The 19,381-nt window shown below is 40.2% G+C and overlaps 1 protein-coding gene across 6 annotated transcripts in view; it reads right to left on the bottom strand.

The window, feature by feature from the left end:
* ehbp1 (EH domain binding protein 1) overlaps positions 1 to 19,381 on the bottom strand; it is a 360,301-nt gene that overhangs the window by 235,479 nt on the left and 105,441 nt on the right. For 3 of the 6 annotated variants that reach the window (XM_061911324.1, XM_061911326.1, XM_061911329.1), the window contains exons 7-11: positions 18,742 to 18,881; positions 15,641 to 15,766; positions 12,761 to 12,886; positions 11,876 to 12,119; positions 1,903 to 2,146 (exon numbers count right to left, since the gene is read on the bottom strand). In XM_061911324.1, coding sequence (XP_061767308.1) covers positions 1,903 to 2,146; positions 11,876 to 12,119; positions 12,761 to 12,886; positions 15,641 to 15,766; positions 18,742 to 18,881 — 880 coding nt within the window. The remainder of the gene's footprint in view (positions 1 to 1,902; positions 2,147 to 11,875; positions 12,120 to 12,760; positions 12,887 to 15,640; positions 15,767 to 18,741; positions 18,882 to 19,381) is intronic. The other 3 variants (XM_061911325.1, XM_061911327.1, XM_061911328.1) reach the window with 3 other exon arrangements.

Here is a 19,381-nt window from a genome sequence, read left to right as displayed (position 1 = left end):
AATGGAAAAAAAATGGGGTGAAAAATATGTTTTTTGTTGTAATATGGTTTCTGTAGGAGGACAAACACGACACAAACATTCCTAATTGTTAGAAAGCCCACTGTTTAATATGTTTGTGTTTATGCTTCACTGAGGAGAGTATTTGGCGAGTGCCGTTTTGTCCTACTAATTTCAGTGGGCCATGAACTCACTATTGTGTGGACTGTGACTCAATATTTTGTTTACATGTACACATTTCTCCGATGCTGCCACAGAAAGACATGTTTTATGCCACTCCTTTGTCTGATTTTGTCCACCAAACATGTTATACTGTGTGAATACAAAATGGTGTGCTTTGTTGTTGTAAATGTTTTGAGTTGAGTACTAATCAGGCATGTTTGGTCAGTGCATGACTGCAAGCTAATTGATGCTAACATGCTATTTAGGCTATCTGTATGTACATATTGCATCGTTATGCCTCATTTCTAGCGATATTTGAACTTATTTAATTTCCTTATGTGTATTTTGTTTATTTTTCCATCTTTTATGACACATTATATGTATGTAATATTAGCTGCATTTCTGATAGTTGTTTGTGCGCCATGTTGTTCCAGACCACAGCAAACGTTACCTAGCTTGTAAAGATTGTAATAAATCCATTAGAAGAACACAACCTGACGTTTCCTTTAACTCGGACACACACATCTATACCTTTGGCCATTCGAAAACTGTCATTTCCAGAAGTTATCTCCCCTTCTGAGCAGTTTTACTAATCTTTTCCAATGTTGTAAAAATGTGTAGAATAAATATTACATTTCAACATTTCTGTCAACGAAGATTTGCACCAGCCTTCGACACATAGTCATTTTGATAGTAGGCTAGTACAGCTAATTAGCCACTTACATCATGTGTTGCCATCATTATAACACTTACAGTATATAAGACTTTTATTTTTTTTGCGGTTCCAGACCGATTACTTTTTTGTATTTGTGGTCCAATATGGCTCTGTCAACATTTTGGGTTGCCGACCCCCGGTTTAGATCATAAACCTGATTGATCCTTGAACGTAACGTTCGTATAGAGAAACAGAATTCCCCATAATAAACAACATGAATACTTATTCCAATTTTATATTAAAATATGCACACTTTAATGTACAGTATACCGGTGCTAATAAAGTATACTAATGAGTTAAAAACGGTTCTATAATAACTGAAAAATACTGGGATTTTTTTTTACTCCAAAGACATGACGGCGCGCCGTTGTCACATCGTCTCATTCCTGAGCAGAGGCGCATGTTCGACAACGCACAAGTATGGAGTACTTGCAAACAGACACAGTGTGAAGACATAAGAGGCAGAATGGACACATTTTGCCTTAAAAACAAACGATAAATGTGAAACTATCAACACTAAAGCACCTCTCTACAAGAGGTGCTTTTAAGCAAAGAGAGCTAGCTAGCAGCTAACGTCCATCCGCAGCGTGTCAAAGTCATGATTTTTTTTTTTTAATGCTTGAAATAAGAAATTATTACTTTAAAATAGTTGTTTTATACTTTTAAGTGTTGATGACACAGCTTTGCAACTGTTGATATTCTAGCTTCAAGCATGTTTTACTCAATATATGTCATAAAATGTCAGCAACAACCCACGTATACCATACTGAGATCATTTAGGACCAAATCCCTTCAAACAAGTAAAACACTAACATAAAATCTGCTTAGTGAGAATAATGATCTGATGAGACAGAAAATAAGCAAATATCATCCTTATTTGAGATATTTAATCTTACTTAGATTTCAGTTTTTGCAGTGTAGGTATATTTAGTTCGATCTAAACGTTCGTAGACCGAAAATAAGGTAAATAACGGCGTTTGTGAAATCGAGGTTTTACTGTAATTGAAGACTGGAAGTTCGATGTTTACCTTTGGGGAAGAAGAGGCCAGTTCTCTCCCGATGACCGCTGCCACTGGACCAAGCCTGACCGGCTGGGCTTTGTCCCCGACCGGGCCGGGGCCTGGCTTGGGCGCTGGTACAACGGGGCTGAGGCCAGGGCCCGTGCTGGGGCGCGCTGGTGCCTTCCTCTTCTGGCCGATGCCCGCGTCCAGGGAGGGGCTACCAGTGGGGCTCTGTGACGGGCTGGTCTTTGGCTCGTAGAATGGGTTGGACCTGGTTTAGAGAATACAAAGGTGGACAAAGGACAAAAGATTAGCGGCAATCACAGACTGTTGTTGCTTTGTTTCAATTAATGCTGATATGCATAAACACAACAGTCATTAGGGATTGATTTAACAACATCTGCACTGTTATTGTTTTAAAAGTTAAAGCATTACCTGACTGGCATGTTGTAGTGTTGTTGCTTTCCAAACATCCTGTTTTTCCACACATAACCACGCCCCCAACTGGGGTCTTCTGGGTGTGAAACCCAAGTCCACGAGCCCACCATAATGTTTTTATTTTGATATTGTCGGTTAATTTCGGAGCTTTCCAGTCCTTTTTATTAAAGGGTGCCGATAATAATTTTGATCTAGACTTAAAATACTTCCTTGTGGTTTAGATCAGCTCTTCTCAAATGGGGGTACGCGTACCCCTGGGGGTGTTTGAAGGTATGCCAAGGGGTACGTGAGATTTTTCAAAAATATTCTAAAAATAGCAACAGTTCAAAAATCCTTTATAAATATATTCATTGAATAATACTTCAACAAAATATGAATGTAATAAACTGTGAAAAGAAATGCAACAAAAAAATATTCAGTGTTGACAGCTAGATTTTCTGTGGATATGTTCCATAAATATTGATGTTAAAGATTTCTTTTTTTGTGAAAAAATGTTTAGAATTAAGTTCATTAATCCAGATGGATCTCCATTAGAATCCCCAAAGAGGGCACTTTAAGTTGATTATTGTTTCTATGTGTAGAAATCTTTATTTATAATTGAATCACTTGTTTGTTTTTCAACAAGATTTTAGTTATTTTTATATTTTTATATATTTTTTTCCAAATAGTTCAAGAAAGACCACAATTTAATCAATCAGAAACTGATGACATAGTGCTGTATTTTACTTCTTTATCTCCTTTTTTTCCCAACCAAAAATGCTTTGTTGATTAGGGGGTAAATCACTGAAAAAAGGTTGACAACCACTGGTCTAGATCAGTGTTCCCCAAGAAACAATTAATTAATTAACAGAAGAAATAATTCGTTATTTCCATTTTATTTATTATCTGAGCCCGAACGATGTTTCATTTTGAAAACTATTTTTTATTTCGGAAAATGACCGGATTCTCTCGGTTAAATCTTGGTCACTTGAGCGGCAAAATTTAAATCAGCTAGCAAAATGAGTAAAAAACAGACGTCTTTGGAAAGTTTATTTGTGAAGGGGAAAAGGCATATCGAAGAGAGAGAACAACAGCCAACAACTTTTAACAAAAAGAAAGCTTTTAATCGATAATACCAGGAGCCATACTTGAAATATGGATTTATCGCAACAGGTTATTCCCATGCCTACTCAGCATAATATGCGGCGACCGGCTCTCAAATATTAGCGGGGATTTTGTGTGAGACTGAGCCTGCTCCTTCATTCACCAAGCTGGTGCACCATCACCGGTCTGTGCTTTTGACCTTCGTCTTGTGTTAGGGTCCTCACCAACCATAAAAGAACCACATAAATGTATTTTTTTTGCATCAGGGCTTTTTGACTTTGTCAGGAATCTCTATTTCAACAAAATAAACCCCTTTTTTCCCCCACTAAATTATAAAATGTGGTTGAAATTATGACATTGGTGTTGTTAGGGTCGGTTTCGACGCAGTAGTACAAATAAGATTATCAAGCAATTATTAGAGCTAAAACTGAACACACTGTCAGCCAGCTCCACTCCCAATCATGTGAGCTTTAGGGGATTCTCATTTTACCTTGTTATCCAGTACAAAAATAAACAAATGTACGGACATGTGAGGTCAATTCAATAAAAAAATTATTAAAATGAAAAAAGAAATAAAACAAATTTATTCAAGAGATGTGTGCTAATACCCCTTAGTAATAGTCAGGTAACACAACAACCTTTTATTTATTTATACGATTCTCTTGAGGTCCATTTTAACAATTTTTTTAATTGAATTCGAGCGGTATGCTGACAAAAAAAAAGGCCCAATAGCCCACACCAAAAATATTAAAACCAATATTTTCATGGTTAAGGAAGCCTAACAAGGTAACCAAGAGATGAGAAACAAATTGGATGATATATAATTGTTTTAGTGTATTTGACAGCTGATTTAAAACATGGGTCAAAACCGAGCCATTAACATTAGAGATGGTAACAGAAAGCTAACACAAGAGGAAGGTTAAAAAGAGTTTGAGCGCTACTTCCCAAATTCAAAGGACCCACGAACTGCTAAGGAATGGATCCGCGACCAATTTTTTGGCAAAAAAGGTGAATCCAACATGTCTGTGCAAGAAGATCAACTGCTGGAGTTTGCAAGTGACGGCAGCCTTAAACGTGTGTTTGAGACAACAATGTTCCGGATTAAAGTCATAGCAGAATACCCCGAGATCGCCACTACAGCACTGAAAACCCTGTTGCCATTTCCGACATCCTATCTGTGTGAAGCGGGATTTTTTGCAGTGACGGCCACGAAAACAAAACAACGGAGCAGACTGGACATAAGCAACACACTTGGGGTGTATTTGTCTCCCATTACCCCCAGTTAGGACCGTTTTGTCGCAGAAAAACAAGCTCAGGGCTCCCATTGATTTAGCGTTACGGTGAGTTAAATTTCTTATTAGGGCTGGGCGACATATCGATAGATTCGAAATGTCGCGGGTTTGTCTCTGTACGATATAGAAAATGACTATATCGTGATATTCAAGTATACGTTCTCACGCAGTTGCTTTTAGCTGTGGGCATTAGACTACAGGCTCTTCCCACTCCTTCTTGTATGACAAATAAATGATAAATGGGTTGTACTTGTTTAGCGTTTTTCTACCTTCAAGGTACTCAAAGCGCTTTGACACTACTTCCACATTTATCCATTCACACACACATTCACACACTGATTGAGAGAGCTGACATGCAAGGCGCTAAGCAGCACCCATCAGGAGCAAGGGTGAAGTGTCTTGCTGAAGGACACAACAGACGTGACGAGGTTGGTACTAGGTGGGGATTGAACCAGGGACCCTCGGGTTGCGCACGGCCACTGTTCCACTGCGCCACGCCGTCTCCTTCTCACATACAGCAAGCGCACCTTCTTACATACGTCACGTCATACGTCACATAATGTATATGCCCTTGCGGAGTAGAGTGGTAGCAGCATGGGTAACGTTAGCTGTGATGCTAGCGGAGCAATGCGAGTGGTAATACGAGTGAAAGAAGGTGCGAATCTGGTCACAAATGAAAGAAGGATTAATTCCCAAGAAAACCCATCGTCTGGCAGTGGTTTGGCTTCAAGTGGGAATATGTCAAACAGACAACTGTAATTTGTCAATTGTGGGGCAAAAGTAACATTACTGCTAATATGTAGTATTATTTGAAAAGTCACCTTAGAGAATGAAGAGTGCTTTCTCCGCATTTCAAAATCTCCATTCGGTGCCACACGCCCACACCATCAAAATGCCGAGGCAAACATTACCAGATCAACACCATATGAAAAAAATTGTCAACAACAAAAGGAGATAACGTCCGCAGTAACCTACCACGTAGCGAAGGACAAACACTATTTGATTTCCTATTATGCAGCTCATTTTTATTTGACACTCATTTAAATATCTTGTGTGACATGCACAAAGTGCACTTTATTAGTTTTAAACTATTGCAGTGGCGTTCTGTACAAAAAGTGCACTTTAATGTTGTGTTATTTTGATACGTCATCTTAGTGACATCATGCACAAAAGTGCACTAATAGCTTGTTTTAAAATGTTTTTGACAATCTTGCACTTTCTGTGTTGGAAATGACATGAATGTTTGTGCCACTGCTTAATAACTGTTTAATAAATACAGTTTTGGTCAATTGACTTAGTTGTGATTCCCTTCTCTGCATTAAAGTTTAAAATGAGCATATATTAATGAAGTATGAAGAAGAATGTTTTAATGTAGACACATAGAATCATCATACTGCTGTGATTATATGCATCAAGTGTTCATTCAAGGCTAAGGCAAAATATCGAGATATATATCGTGTATCGTGACATGGCTTGAAAATATTGAGATATTTAAAAAAGGCCTTTTCGCCCAACCCAAATTCTCATGCACTTTATATTTGTTTTTAATGTTGTATCTGCATCTTATTTTGAAGGCATGTAAACGTTACCATAGCAAGCAAAATCAGAGAGCGTTACAGTGGTCGCCAACAGGGGGAGGTGAGGGACAGGAGAGGAAGAGAGCTTGAGAGTCTCGGGCACACAAACATGCAAGAGACTTATCTAAAGGTTCAAACGGGCAACTTCATTTCAGCGGTTGAAAAATAACAAGAGTGGAATTGCTAGTTGTTGTCATTTGTATATTTTTACACATGATTTTTTAAAGTATGTAATGGGCTAAGTACACATTGGATTCACGTTTATTATTATTTCATAACAATCAACTCCTGCCTCCCCGTCGACCATCATTCTAGTACTTTTTAGAGGCAGTATAGTACCGAATATGATTCATTAGTATCGCGGTTCTATGCTAATACCGGACAACCCTATCAGGGAGACAAATGAGTTCGTCTTTCAAGGTTTTATTTACAAAAATATTAAATTATAAGGCACAGACAGACACAGACATCTGATATTCTTCAAGAATGATTACTGCTACGATATAGTGTATGATGTTAATATATTATTTTTTCAGTTAAAAAATATAACTGTGTTATCCCAGTTCCTGAAGGAACTCTCCTGAAGGAATCAATAAAGTAATATCTATCTATCTATTTTAACTTAGTAGATGTCATGGTGTATTTCTTTAGACAGTAAACTAGCTGAACCTGACGCAACAGCACCTCTGCTGGTTGTAACCAAGCGGTACGGTGTGCCTCAATTGCTTTAACTTTAAAGTTAAAGTACCAATGATAGTCACACACACACTAGGTGTGGCTAAATTATTCTCTGCAGTTGACCCACCACCCTTGTTCACCCCCTGGGAGGTGAGGGGAGCAGTGGGTAGCAGCGGTGGCCGCGCCCGGGAGTCTTTTTTCGTGATTTAACCCCCAATTCCAACCCTAATGCTGAGTGCCAAGCAGGGAGGTAATGAGTCCCATTTTTATAGTCTTTGTTATGACTCGGCCGCGGTTTGAACTCACGACCTTTAAGAGACAAAATCAATCTAATATCCTACTAGTATGTTTTCATGCTGAAATGCTAATTAAAAAAATATGTTCAAATTATCTAAATAATCCGTCTTCAGACTTTTTAACCCATGGTTGGTTCCATTGTTTGGCTGAAGCAGATGGAAACTTTTGCATTTGTTGCGACACAATGAACAACACAGAGAGGTGCTGAGGTAATAGAAGATTCCGGTGGACTAAGGTCAGGTCTGCATGACCTCATATCCTCAGTGCTCAAGGTGCACGAGTGACAGACACTGACAGACGCGCGCGCACACAAGCCAGAGTGTTATCAATATGGAGGCGTGCTAGTGGCAGTGAAAGCCCTGAGATGTTCACTCAGCATGCGAAAAAGCCGTTTTAAATAAACAAGAGCATTGGATGGAGAAAGGAGTGCCAGGACCGGTCAGTGACAGAAGGGAGGTCTGGGGGAAGAGGAAAAAGTAGCTTCGACAGACCCGATAGAGGACTGAATGTGCTGCAGTCAAAACATTCACTGCCCTCTTGAACTTTCCATTCTGCAGAGAGTGACCTCGGATTTAAGGGGACGGTCACTGCAGTCAACAACATGTCTGCGTAAAAGAAACAACCCCGCTCGACCACAAGGAGATAGCCGTGATCATGTGACAGCCACTGAAAGGCGTAAAACCTGCTCAGAGGAGACATACAGGACTGTCTCAGAAAATTAGAATATTGTGATAAAGTCCTGTATTTTCTGTAATGCAACATGGACTTGTCATACATTCTGGATTCATTACATTTGAATTATTGGGTATGGTGTCTTTCAGCTTCTTCTTCACAATACCCCACAAATTCTCTATGGGGTTTAGGTCAGGAGAGTTGGCAGGCCAATCGAGGACAGTAATGCCATGGTCAGTAACACCAGTTACTGGTGGTTTTGGCACTGTGGGCAGGTGCCAGATCATGCTGGAAAATGAATTCATCATCGCCATTAATATTTTCAGTTTTCTTAAGCTGTATGCCATTATCAGCCATATTAAAATAATAAAAGGCTTGCAATATTTCAGTTAATGTGTAAAGAATCCAGAATGTATGACATACTCATGTTTTTAGTTGCATTACAGAAAATAAAGGACTTTATCACAAGATTCTAACTTTCTGAGACAGTCCTGTAGCTCAGTGACATTCTCAACCTTTATTGCTACACGCTAGGCTGGGGGTCGGCAACCCATGGCTCTATAGAAAAACGTGTGGCTCTTTAGTGTCGCCCAAGTGGCTCCTTGGAGCTTTTTCAAAAATGTATGAAAATGGAAAAAGACGGGGAAAAATAAATGTTTTTGTTTTAATATGGTTCCTACAGGAACCATATTTAACATGACACAAACCTTCCTGATTGTTAGAAATCCCACTGTTTATATTATACATGCTTTACTGAAGAGAGTATTTGGCGAGCGCCATTTTGTCCTACTAATTACGGCAGTCATTAAACTCACCGTAGTTTGTTTTATGTTGTAGCGGTTGATTTAAGGACATAATTCACCACACCTCTTACTTGACTTTGTCATCATAATTCACTCTATTGTTCGATTGTGCACATAATGTTTTTCTAGTTTAGCATTCATATATGCGGTTAAGAGCGAGTAATTCGGCGCGGCCCCTTTAAGTGGCCGTCAGGAGATTCTCCCAAAGGTGTGGGTTTGTTGTTCCCGCCATTTTTGAGAGTGGTAATGTTGGTGTTCATTCTTGTTTTGGAGGAATAAACGACGCACACGTTTTTGTGTGTCAAGCGATACTTCAAGTTGTCTTGCTTTCACGCTACATGCGCAACAATGTACAACTTTCTCAGACGCTGCCATAGTAAGACGTGTTTTATGTCACCCCTTCTTTGTCTCATTTTGTCCACCAAACTTTTTATGCTGTGTGTGAATGCACAATACTGAGCTTTGTTGACGTTATTGACTTGTTGCTAATCAGGCATATTTGGTCAGTGCATGAAAGCAAGTTAATCGATGCTAACATGCTATTTAGGCTAGCATCATTATGCCTTTTTTGTAGGTATATTTGAGCTGTAAATGTATTTTACTTACGTCCTCTGTGTATTTAATTTATATTTGCATGTCTCATGACACATTATCTGCATGGAATATTGGCTGCATTTCAGACAGTTGTTTGTGTACAGTTATAGACCACAGCAAACGTTACCCAGCTTGCAAAGATTGTGATGAATCCACTAGAAGAAGACAGCCTGCCGTTTCCTTTAGCTTGGAAACAAACATCTATAACTTTGGCCATTCTAAGCCAGTAATTTCCAGGAGTTATGTCACCCTCTAAGAAGCCTCCATTTTAATGTGTTCCAATGTTGTAAAAATGAATATTACATTTCAACATTTGTGTTAACGAAGATTTGCGTCAGTCTGCGACAAATAGTATTTTTGATAGTAGGCTAACATAGCTAATAAAGACACTTACAGCACGTGTGGCCTTCATTATAACACTTATATAAGGCGTATATTTTTTGCGGCTACAAACAGATTAGTTTTTTATACTTTTGGTCCAATATGGTTCTTTCAACATTTTGGGTTGCCGACTCTTGCTAGGGCAAAACGTACCTTGCAGTACGAAAAAATGCACCTGGGGTAGGTTGATTGGCAACACTAAATAGGTCCTGGTGTGTGAATGCGAATGTGAATGTTGTCTGTCTGTCTGTCTGTGTTGGCCCTGCGATGAGGTGGCGACTTGTCCAGGGTGTACCCCTCTTTGCGCCCAAATGCTGCTGAGATAAGCTGCAGCACCCCCCGCGTCCCCGAAAGGGACAAGTGGTAGAAAATGGATGGACAGTATGAGGCTGACTGACGTCGACATAACCAAAATTGAAACAAACAGTTTCTTGCACATTTACTTGTGACTTTGTCCAGTGACATAATGAGAATGAGAGACGAGGGTTTTGTTGATATAGTTCTCCTGGTTTTATTTATATTGGTTATTGGTATTCCGGGACTTGATGATTTTGTCGACATGAGGCCCTTTTTGTAAATTTACAGGAACTTTCCCTTTTATCCAGGTGAATAGAGTACCACTTGTGTTTCCAACAAAAACTACCCGGGTGAGATTGAGTTCTTCTGGAACTATTTTTCGTTCCTAGTAGCAAGGTGGAACTATGGAAAGTCCCCAGAAACCTTGGAGGGACTGGATGTGCTGTCAAATGCTGATTGGTTGAACAGAGTTGGGGCGTTTGTAAAACTTTTGAATTCGAAGATTCAGCTGCCCTTACAGTATGCAAGAACAACTCGTTTTTTTTATTTCTTGTATTTCTATTACAACTAGGGTTGTACGGTATACCGGTAGTGATAAAGTATCGCAATACTAATTAATTGAAATCGGTGTTGCGGCGGTGACTACAGAGCGAGGCGCATGATGTTGAGTGTGTCAAAATGCAACACAAACAAAGTGCATACAAGCAATATAGCATGGTGAAAAAGAAGAATGGCAAAAAAATAAAATTCTACTGGTTAATGGAGAGGGTGGCGAAGCACAATATGGATATATTTGGGCTTCAAAACTAACAATAAGGGAGGTTCTGCGCTGCAAGTGTGGCTTTAAAACACGCCTCGCCAAATGTGGCGATGAGTATTACCCCTGCTGATTCCAACTTAGGTAAACATTTAAATAATAAGCATTCAGATAAGTACAAGGAGTTTTAACGAGTGACAGGTAAAAATGTAGTTGTTACACCTGTCCTGCTGTTCGGCTCCGGTGCAGAGTGTAGTCGAGGAGCACAAGGCAGACCTTCCTTCCCGGGCGGATGTTTTCGTCGGGGGTAACAACCTTCATTTTACACGGCAATGGGTCTGCTTAAGGTCTGCTTTCGGGTCAGAATTCGAGGCTGCCGATTTGTGATATTCTGGTTGCTTTATTAATAGTTTTGCAGGACACAACCAGACCCGTTCCTCACTCTACGGTGCAGTGCAGGCGCTCCCTCTCTCTCTTTACTCGGCCACTCATTCACTGATGTCACTCAGCCAACACGTTGACATTCTCGCTACTCTTATAAGTTACTCAGCTCCCCTGCATATGAGATAATTTAGCAACCGTTTAACCAAGAGTCATAAAACTTGGTATGTGACAGTTAACTGTTAGTGTGCTTACGTTGGCATGCTAGCAACCTAACTTAAGCATGCTAACCTTTAATCTAATTTTACACTTTTTTTAAATTTCCGCAGCCGTACACCTAACAGCTGTGTTACTTGAAATGTGAAACATGCTAACTGTTACCATGCTAACATTTGCCCACATGCTAAATGTGAGCATTTTAATGTAAGCACGCTAATGTTCTAGGCTAGCTGTGTAGCTCATTTTGTACAGTTACACCTAAAACTCTGGGATTCAGACACTCAGCAGCATCTTAAGAGCACACCGGCTTCCGACCACCCCTGCTCAGAGGTGCAGGGCACAGATAGCAGGCCGATCAAAATTTCCTTGGGAATTTTCCAGTTATTACCATCTTTATTTTTATTATTATTATTTTAATTGTCATCACACTGCTGCACACACTGATAAAACAGAAATAAGTACTGAAACATCATAGCCTTGTTCCTGTTATCCTGCACATTGCAAGTACGAAATTATTCCAAAAAGTCTTACTCATCGAGCTCATCTTCTTCATTTTGGGCGACGTCGGCGTACAAGTACTTGCTCATGTCAACGGGTCGCACGCCTTTCCTCGGCCGGGGTTTCGGGGGCTCCGGCTTCAGGTCAGCGGCCGGTTCAGGTTCATCGAAGGGATTTCCTGGTGACTCTTCGTGTTCGATGAATGGATTCGAGGAGTCGTTGTTGTAGAAGGAATCATCGATCCGCTGATGCGAGGGGGGCGGCTCGGGAGGTTCTGCTGGACAGGGGACGGTTTTACACAGGAGATCCAGATTCAAAATTCTATCAGTTAACTGCTTCTCGTTATAATTATACTTTTACTCGAAGAAGGTATACACATGTTTTACAGTACAGGTGACTATTGATATGTCCATGTAATTTAAAAAGACAATCTACTTAAATGTGTTTATTTTCCTGTCAGCTTGTGAATAAGTATAATTTTAACTGACACATTTCCACAAAGGTCATGATACCATAAATTGATTTACGTGGACCCCAACTTGAACAAGTTGAAAAACTTATTCGAGTGTTTACATTTAGTGGTCAATTGTACGGAATATGTACTGTACTGTGACTATTAAAATCAGCCTCCTCCATTTTGAAAATGATGACAGGGGAAGTGTCAATCATGACGTCACGAGTTTGACCAGGCGGTAATACTAAGCATGCGCTAAATTTTTTGGGAAGCGAGTTTGACCCGGCAGTAATTCAAGACAGGCGCATACTATATGCCCTGCGGCAATTCAAGGAAATACGGTATTCCAAAAACTGCAGTTGAGTACCGGTATCAATTCCCAGGTACCGGGAATTTTTACCATATTGGTTCAAATGTGATTGTCTGTATATACAAAACATGTACTTGACAATGGAATCAAATACCTTCCTCGCCTGGCTCGCCAAATGGGTTGAGGTGGTTATCTCCGGGCTCGTCGAAGGGGTTGCTGCACATGGCTGGATCTGTTTCCCGATCCTCGTCTTCCAAGAAGTTCAGCTTGTTGATCAGTTCTTTGGGCAGCAAAACACAGCATGTAAATGAGCAAGAACGGTTGTAGATGCGCTGAAAAATAAAGTCAAATGTACAAAACGAGGCTGCACTTAGCAGTGAACCACTAGAGATTGCCGGATAAATTCAGCCTTTTCACTGCAGTGGCCTTCTGGGAAACGTTTAGCAATATAGATGGGTTGCTGTGGAGACCGTACAAGCAGTGTGGAGTTGCTACGGAGATTCTCGCTGTGGAGGCTTGACCACTTGATCTTTGTCAGGCTGAATGGAGAGAAAAGGAGCGCAAAGCAGATGCCGGGATGGCTTTGAGAGACCGAGGAGTCTTGGGCTATTTGCGGTGTCGCAATGTCAGGTGGAGCTTGCTGATAACTTTTTCCGGGCGACATTCGTGAGCCTTTTTTGGGCTACAACAATAAGAGGGCGCTTTGTCGGCAGCATGTTTGCTTATTTTGACATACTAATAGAAAACGACGGAGGGTTCAAGTGGAAAATAGAAAAGAGCACAATTCAAACTTTGGTTGGTTAGCATGAGAAGAAAGTAAAGTGTGAACAGTGTTTCCATATATTGATTTATTTGTGGCGGCCCACCATCAATACATTCGGACTGACGCAAATAGTGACCAAATTAATTCTCGTTCATAACATATTATAATTAGAGATGTCCGATAATATCGGCCGATAAATGCTTTAAAATGTAATATCGGAAATTATCGGTATCGGTTTTTAAAAAAGTAAAATTAATGACTTGTTAAAAGGCTGCTGTACGGAGCGGTACATATCCGGTTAAACACAAACGTAGGGGGAAGTACAGAGCAGAGGTGCTTCCCAGTCAGCAGCCCCTCCCTCTCCTCTCCCCTCTCCCACACACAACACAGGAGTTGACGACTGCAGTATGAGAGGTTTACTGGCAACGCTTGATGACCTCATCAAACCGCCGCGAGCGGAGCATAACAACAACAAAAGTGTTGTTGCCGGTGCTCGCTTGATGACTGACTAACGACACCATGTCTATGGTTTGGGATTATTATGACAGATAAAAAACTGGCAATTTGCAATGACTGCAAAAAGTTGGTTACGTATATATATATCAATCTCTAAAGGATATCACCACTTGGGCTCAGGAACACTTCAGAAAACCACTGTCACTAAATACAGTTCGTCGCTACATCTGTAAGTGCAAGTTAAAGCTCTACTATGCAAAGCGGTTTCTCTGGGCCCGAGATCATCTAAGATGGACTGATACAAAGTGGAAAAGTGTTCTGTGGTCTGACAAGTCCACATTTCAAATTGTTTTTGGAAATATTCGACATCGTGTCATCCGGACCAACGGAGAAGCGAACCATCCAGACTGTTATCGACGCAAAGTTCAAAAGCCAGCATCTGTGATGGTATGGGGGTGCAGTAGTGCCCAAGGCATGGGTAACTTACACATCTGTGAAGGCACCATTAATGCTGAAAGGTACATACAGGTTTTGGAACAACATATGCTGTCATCTAAGCACCGTCATTTTCATGGACGCCCCCCGCTTATTTCAGCAAGACAATGCCAAGCCACATTCAGCGCGTGTTACAACAGCGTGGCTTCGTAAAAAAAAAGAGTGCTGGTACTTTCCTGGTCCGCCTGCAGTCCAGACCTGTCTCCCATCGAAAATGTGTGGCGCATTATGAAGCGTAAAATACGACAGCGGAGACCCCGGACTGTTGAACGACTGAAGCTCTACATAAAACAAGAATGGGAAAGAATTCCACTTTCAAAGCTTCAACAATTAGTTTCCTCAGTTCCCAAACGTTTATTGAGTGTTGTTAAAAGAAAAGGTGATGTAACACAGTGGTGAACATGCCCTTTCCCAACTACTTTGGCACGTGTTGGAACCATGAAATTCGAAGTTAATTATTATTTGCAAGTTTATAAGTTTGAACATTAAAATATCTTGTCTTTGTAGTGCATTCAATTGAATATGGGTTGAAAAGGATTTACAAATCATTGTATTCCGTTTATATTTACATCTAACACAATTTCCAACTCATATGGAAACAAGGTTTGTATATATATATATATATATATATATATATATATATATATATATATATATATATATATATATATATATATATATATATATATATATACATATATATATATATACACACACACATATGTATACACACATATCCACAGTGTCTTCAAATGTGCATTATTTTACAAAAATAGAAAATAAAGATAACATTTAACCAAGGCTAGAACCAAATATTCATGTTTACATTTTATTCTTATGGGAATTTGGTTTGCTATAAAAAAAACTTTTCCCTATACAAACTTTTCAATTTACAAACCATGTAAAAAAAAACAACAACAACAAAAAAAACTATTAAATTCGTAAATTTAAGTTCCACTGTATTTGTTTTGATTTTCTAATTGTTAAAAATGCCATGCACATGTGCCGTTGCCAATTATGTGCCGCCAAGCACTGGTAGACATACTGCCGTTTAGCGGGTTGGGTTCACTACTAACTGCAGTTCCAAGTAAAACAACAACAGGTAACAACTGGAGAGAAAGGACACCTCAGACAGCACGGGATCACCATCACATGGAGCAAAATCAAATGATGCGACACGGGCACAATGTCAAGCAACAAAAGACAGAAACTGCAAGAGGGATAAAGAAATAAGAAGGCAAATGAAACCATGATGTAAAAGCAGGGTTCACAAGACCATGACTCTGGAAGGCGACGCAAGACAGGTGGAAGAAAAAAGACCTTGAGAGGACGCGACAGGCTTAGCGGCCGCTTTGCGTGCTCGCCATGGGACGCCACCACTTCCATCATCATCATCATCATCATCGTCATGTAAGCAGCTGAGGGCATTCAGCTGGTTTACTATCTCTGGAAAAAGAACAGGGCCGTACAGGAAGAAAGAATAGCAGTGAACAAGTGATGTGAGAGGACAGATAAAAAACAGGAGAACCCTGACAAATACAAGTATTTTTCACATCACGCTCCAAATCATGTAGTCGACCATGATATTTCTTCTTCCTCACGCGGGCATATTCTAAGTGCCTAAAGAATAAAAGTAGGTGTTGTGAAGAACACGCGTGAGCGGCAAGCTCGCATGATCCACAGGGAGGAGTCAGACGGTAGGAGTTTTGGCAGCTGGGTCAGGACGCACGCTAGCGCACAAGCGTGCGTGGCTGTAGGCGCTCAATACATATACATAGAAATGAGACAGAAAGCATGAAGCTTAACAGGAACAGAAGGCGGTGGGAAAAGGTTGGATTAGGCTAAGCAGGAAAGAAGGAGGGGAGGAGGCCATACATTAGCGGCCAACATGTATGTACATAGGCAGGCATCAGAGAGGAAGATGGGCGTACTGGAGAGGGAGCGTGGAACCTGAGAGTTTAAAAAAAAAGTTGCTTAATTTAGCAAGAGCATCAAAAATAAATGTTCAATCGACTTAAAGAAACGCAAATAACTGAAGGTGTCATCCAAGAAGTGAAGTGAATTATATTTATATAGCGCTTTTCTCTAGTGACTCAAAGCGCTTTACATAGTGAAACCCAATATCTAAGTTACATTTAAACCAGTGTGGGTGGCACTGGGAGCAGGTGGGTAAAGTGTCTTGCCCAAGGACACAACGGCAGTGGCGGAAGCGGGAATCGAACCTGCAACCCTCAAGTTGCTGGCACGGCCGCTCTACCAACAAAGCTATGCCGCCCGTAATCACAAGCAGGTTTTTGTTACCTTTTGTTTGTCAGCAGGATTAAACACTCGGCAGAAAAAAAAAATTGCAACTTTTCTCACCAAAATTGCGATTCGATTTGTAATTTTTATATTTTAAACATAAAAATGGACACAACCGCGAAAACAGCAAGGTTCCTTTTAGACTGTGAATCAACTCATTCTTGTTTAAAGGTGTCAAGTATTAGAACATCCATCCATCCATTCCCTACAGCTTGTCCCGCTTGGGGTCGCGGGGGGTGCTGGAGCCTATCTCAGCTGCATTCGGGCGGAAGGCGAGGTACACCCTGGAGAAGTCGCCACCTCATCACACGGCCAACAATAGATAGACAGACAACATTCACACTCACATTTACACACTAGGGACCATTTAGTGTTGCCAATCAACACTAAACAGGTGCATGTTTTTGGCGGCGGGAGGAAGCCGGAGAACCCACTCAGTCACAGGGAGAACATATTATCGGACATCTCTAACAACAATCATGATTTAATATTTCAGCACATACACAATGTTAACGTAAATAGTTCTATTTTGATAAAGACAACAATCCTAAATGAATCTTTCAGCGCATACACAATGTTGATATATATAGTTATATTTTGATAAAGACAATAATAAATTAATCTTTCAGCACTTACACAATGCTGACATCTATAGTTATATTTCATAGACAATCATAAATAATTATTTCAGCACATACACAATGTTAACGTCTATACTTATATTTTGATAAACAATCCTAAATGAATCTTTCAGCACATACACAATGTTGACATCTGTAGTTATATTTTGATAAAGACAGCAATCCTAAATGAATCTTTCAGCACATACACAATGTTGACATCTGTAGTTATATTTTGATAAAGACAGCAATCCTAAATGAATCTTTCAGCACATACACAATGTTGACATCTGTAGTTATATTTTGATAAAGACAGCAATCCTAAATGAATCTTTCAGCACATACACAATGTTGACATCTATAGTTATTTTTTGATAAAGACAGCAATCCTAAATGAATCTTTCAGCACATACACAATGTTGACATCTGTAGTTATATTTTGATAAAGACAGCAATCCTAAAGGAATCTTTCAGCACATACACAATGTTGACATCTATAGTTATATTTTGATGAACGATCATAAATAAATCTTTCAGCACATACACAATGTTGACATCTGTAGTTATATTTTGATAAAGACAATTATAAGTGAATCTTTCAGCACATACACAATGTTGACATCTGTAGTTATATTTTGATAAAGACAATCATAAATGAATCTTTCAGCACATACACAACGTTGACATCTATAGTTATATTTTTAAAAAGACGGGGAAAAACACTACTAGTAAACGCCGCATACAACCGCAACAAACATGGCGGTATAAGCGAAGTTAAAACATGAAATGCACTGTTACCCGAGCAAAAACGAGGCGTATTTATTTATCTGGGGGAGTCTTGATATCAATTTCCTAGACCCAGCCACACACAAAGAAGTTGTAGACCTCCATGCTTTTCAAAGTTTTCATATTTTTTGTCGTGTAGAATGATGTCTGGAGCACAATAGTTTGACATGTTTGGGAACGCGACAGACGTTTAATCCTTGATATCAAACGACAAATAATCTTTAATCAATTATAGGGATCTATTCCATTGCAGAGTTTGATATTTTGCTTGTATCTGCTTTATGCAAGAAGACTCAAGCCTCTTTTGTATTCCGATAGTTAGCGCTGCTTGTTGCACAACAGCCATCTTGGCTTCGTTGACCACCACTGGTTTTCACTTCTGAGAAAAAGTCCCCGAACGGATTTCAAGCAATAGAAGCTAATGCTTCCGTAGGGCGCCACCGTTTTGATGCTGGCTTATCTATAGTTTTTTTTTTACCATAAATGTGCAAATTTGTGGGGGTACGAATGCTGAATCTATGCAGGAATCCACAATACACCATATCGAGACCAAAACTAGACGTAGTGTGATAGTGATGTTTATTGGAATTACTGAACTTTCAAGTGATGTTAGCGGCCCTGCAGTGACAACATCTAAAGACCAAAAAACCATAAAGTGGTCTTCATTTTGACAAGTTCTGCCGTGTGTGCGCCAGTTTTTTTTTTTTTTTTTACCTGTGATCTTTGCAGCCTTCTCTTCTTGGTTCACCCTGTTCTCCTCGTCGTCCTCGTTGTCCTCCTCGAAGTCGTCCAGGTTGCCGATGTCGGCCTGCTTCATGCTCATCAGGCTGGCCAGGCTCTGCATGTCCTCGTCCCTGAGGAGGAGTCACGTCGGCGGGTTAAAGGCAGCACTCGTGCGCATGCGAGACTCTCACCGACATCCACGCACACAGGCTATACATAAACCGAAGAGATTAACGCCGCAGCGAGATTTCAAGAAATGAAAGATTATGCATGATTGTATGAATGAATGAACAGGTGGGAATACGTTGAATTTTGATCGCTCGATTAGACGTCAGGATTAATGTAAGGCCACTTTCACGTCCTCTCAGACCTGACTGTGGCAAGACTTCAACTTCACTCTTCACATTTTAAAACCTTTTGTCTCTTCACAGCCTTTATCTCTCCTCCCTCCCCCGCCGTCGGCTTCTGCGCTATTACATGCCGTCCCTCCGAACCGCCATCCCATCAAAATCTGGCTCCTCTGGTCTCCGTTCTTTGTGTTTGGTGTTTCTCGGGCCCGGAGGTTCATTTGAAGCGCCGTGATGGGGTTTGTTTGTGTGTGGTCGACATCATTCCCCCAAGGGTTAACAAG

Source organism: Nerophis ophidion, linkage group LG09 (genome assembly GCF_033978795.1).
Source record: "Nerophis ophidion isolate RoL-2023_Sa linkage group LG09, RoL_Noph_v1.0, whole genome shotgun sequence".
Lineage (NCBI taxonomy): Eukaryota > Metazoa > Chordata > Actinopteri > Syngnathiformes > Syngnathidae > Nerophis > Nerophis ophidion.
This window is presented reverse-complemented; position numbering and strand designations above follow the sequence as displayed.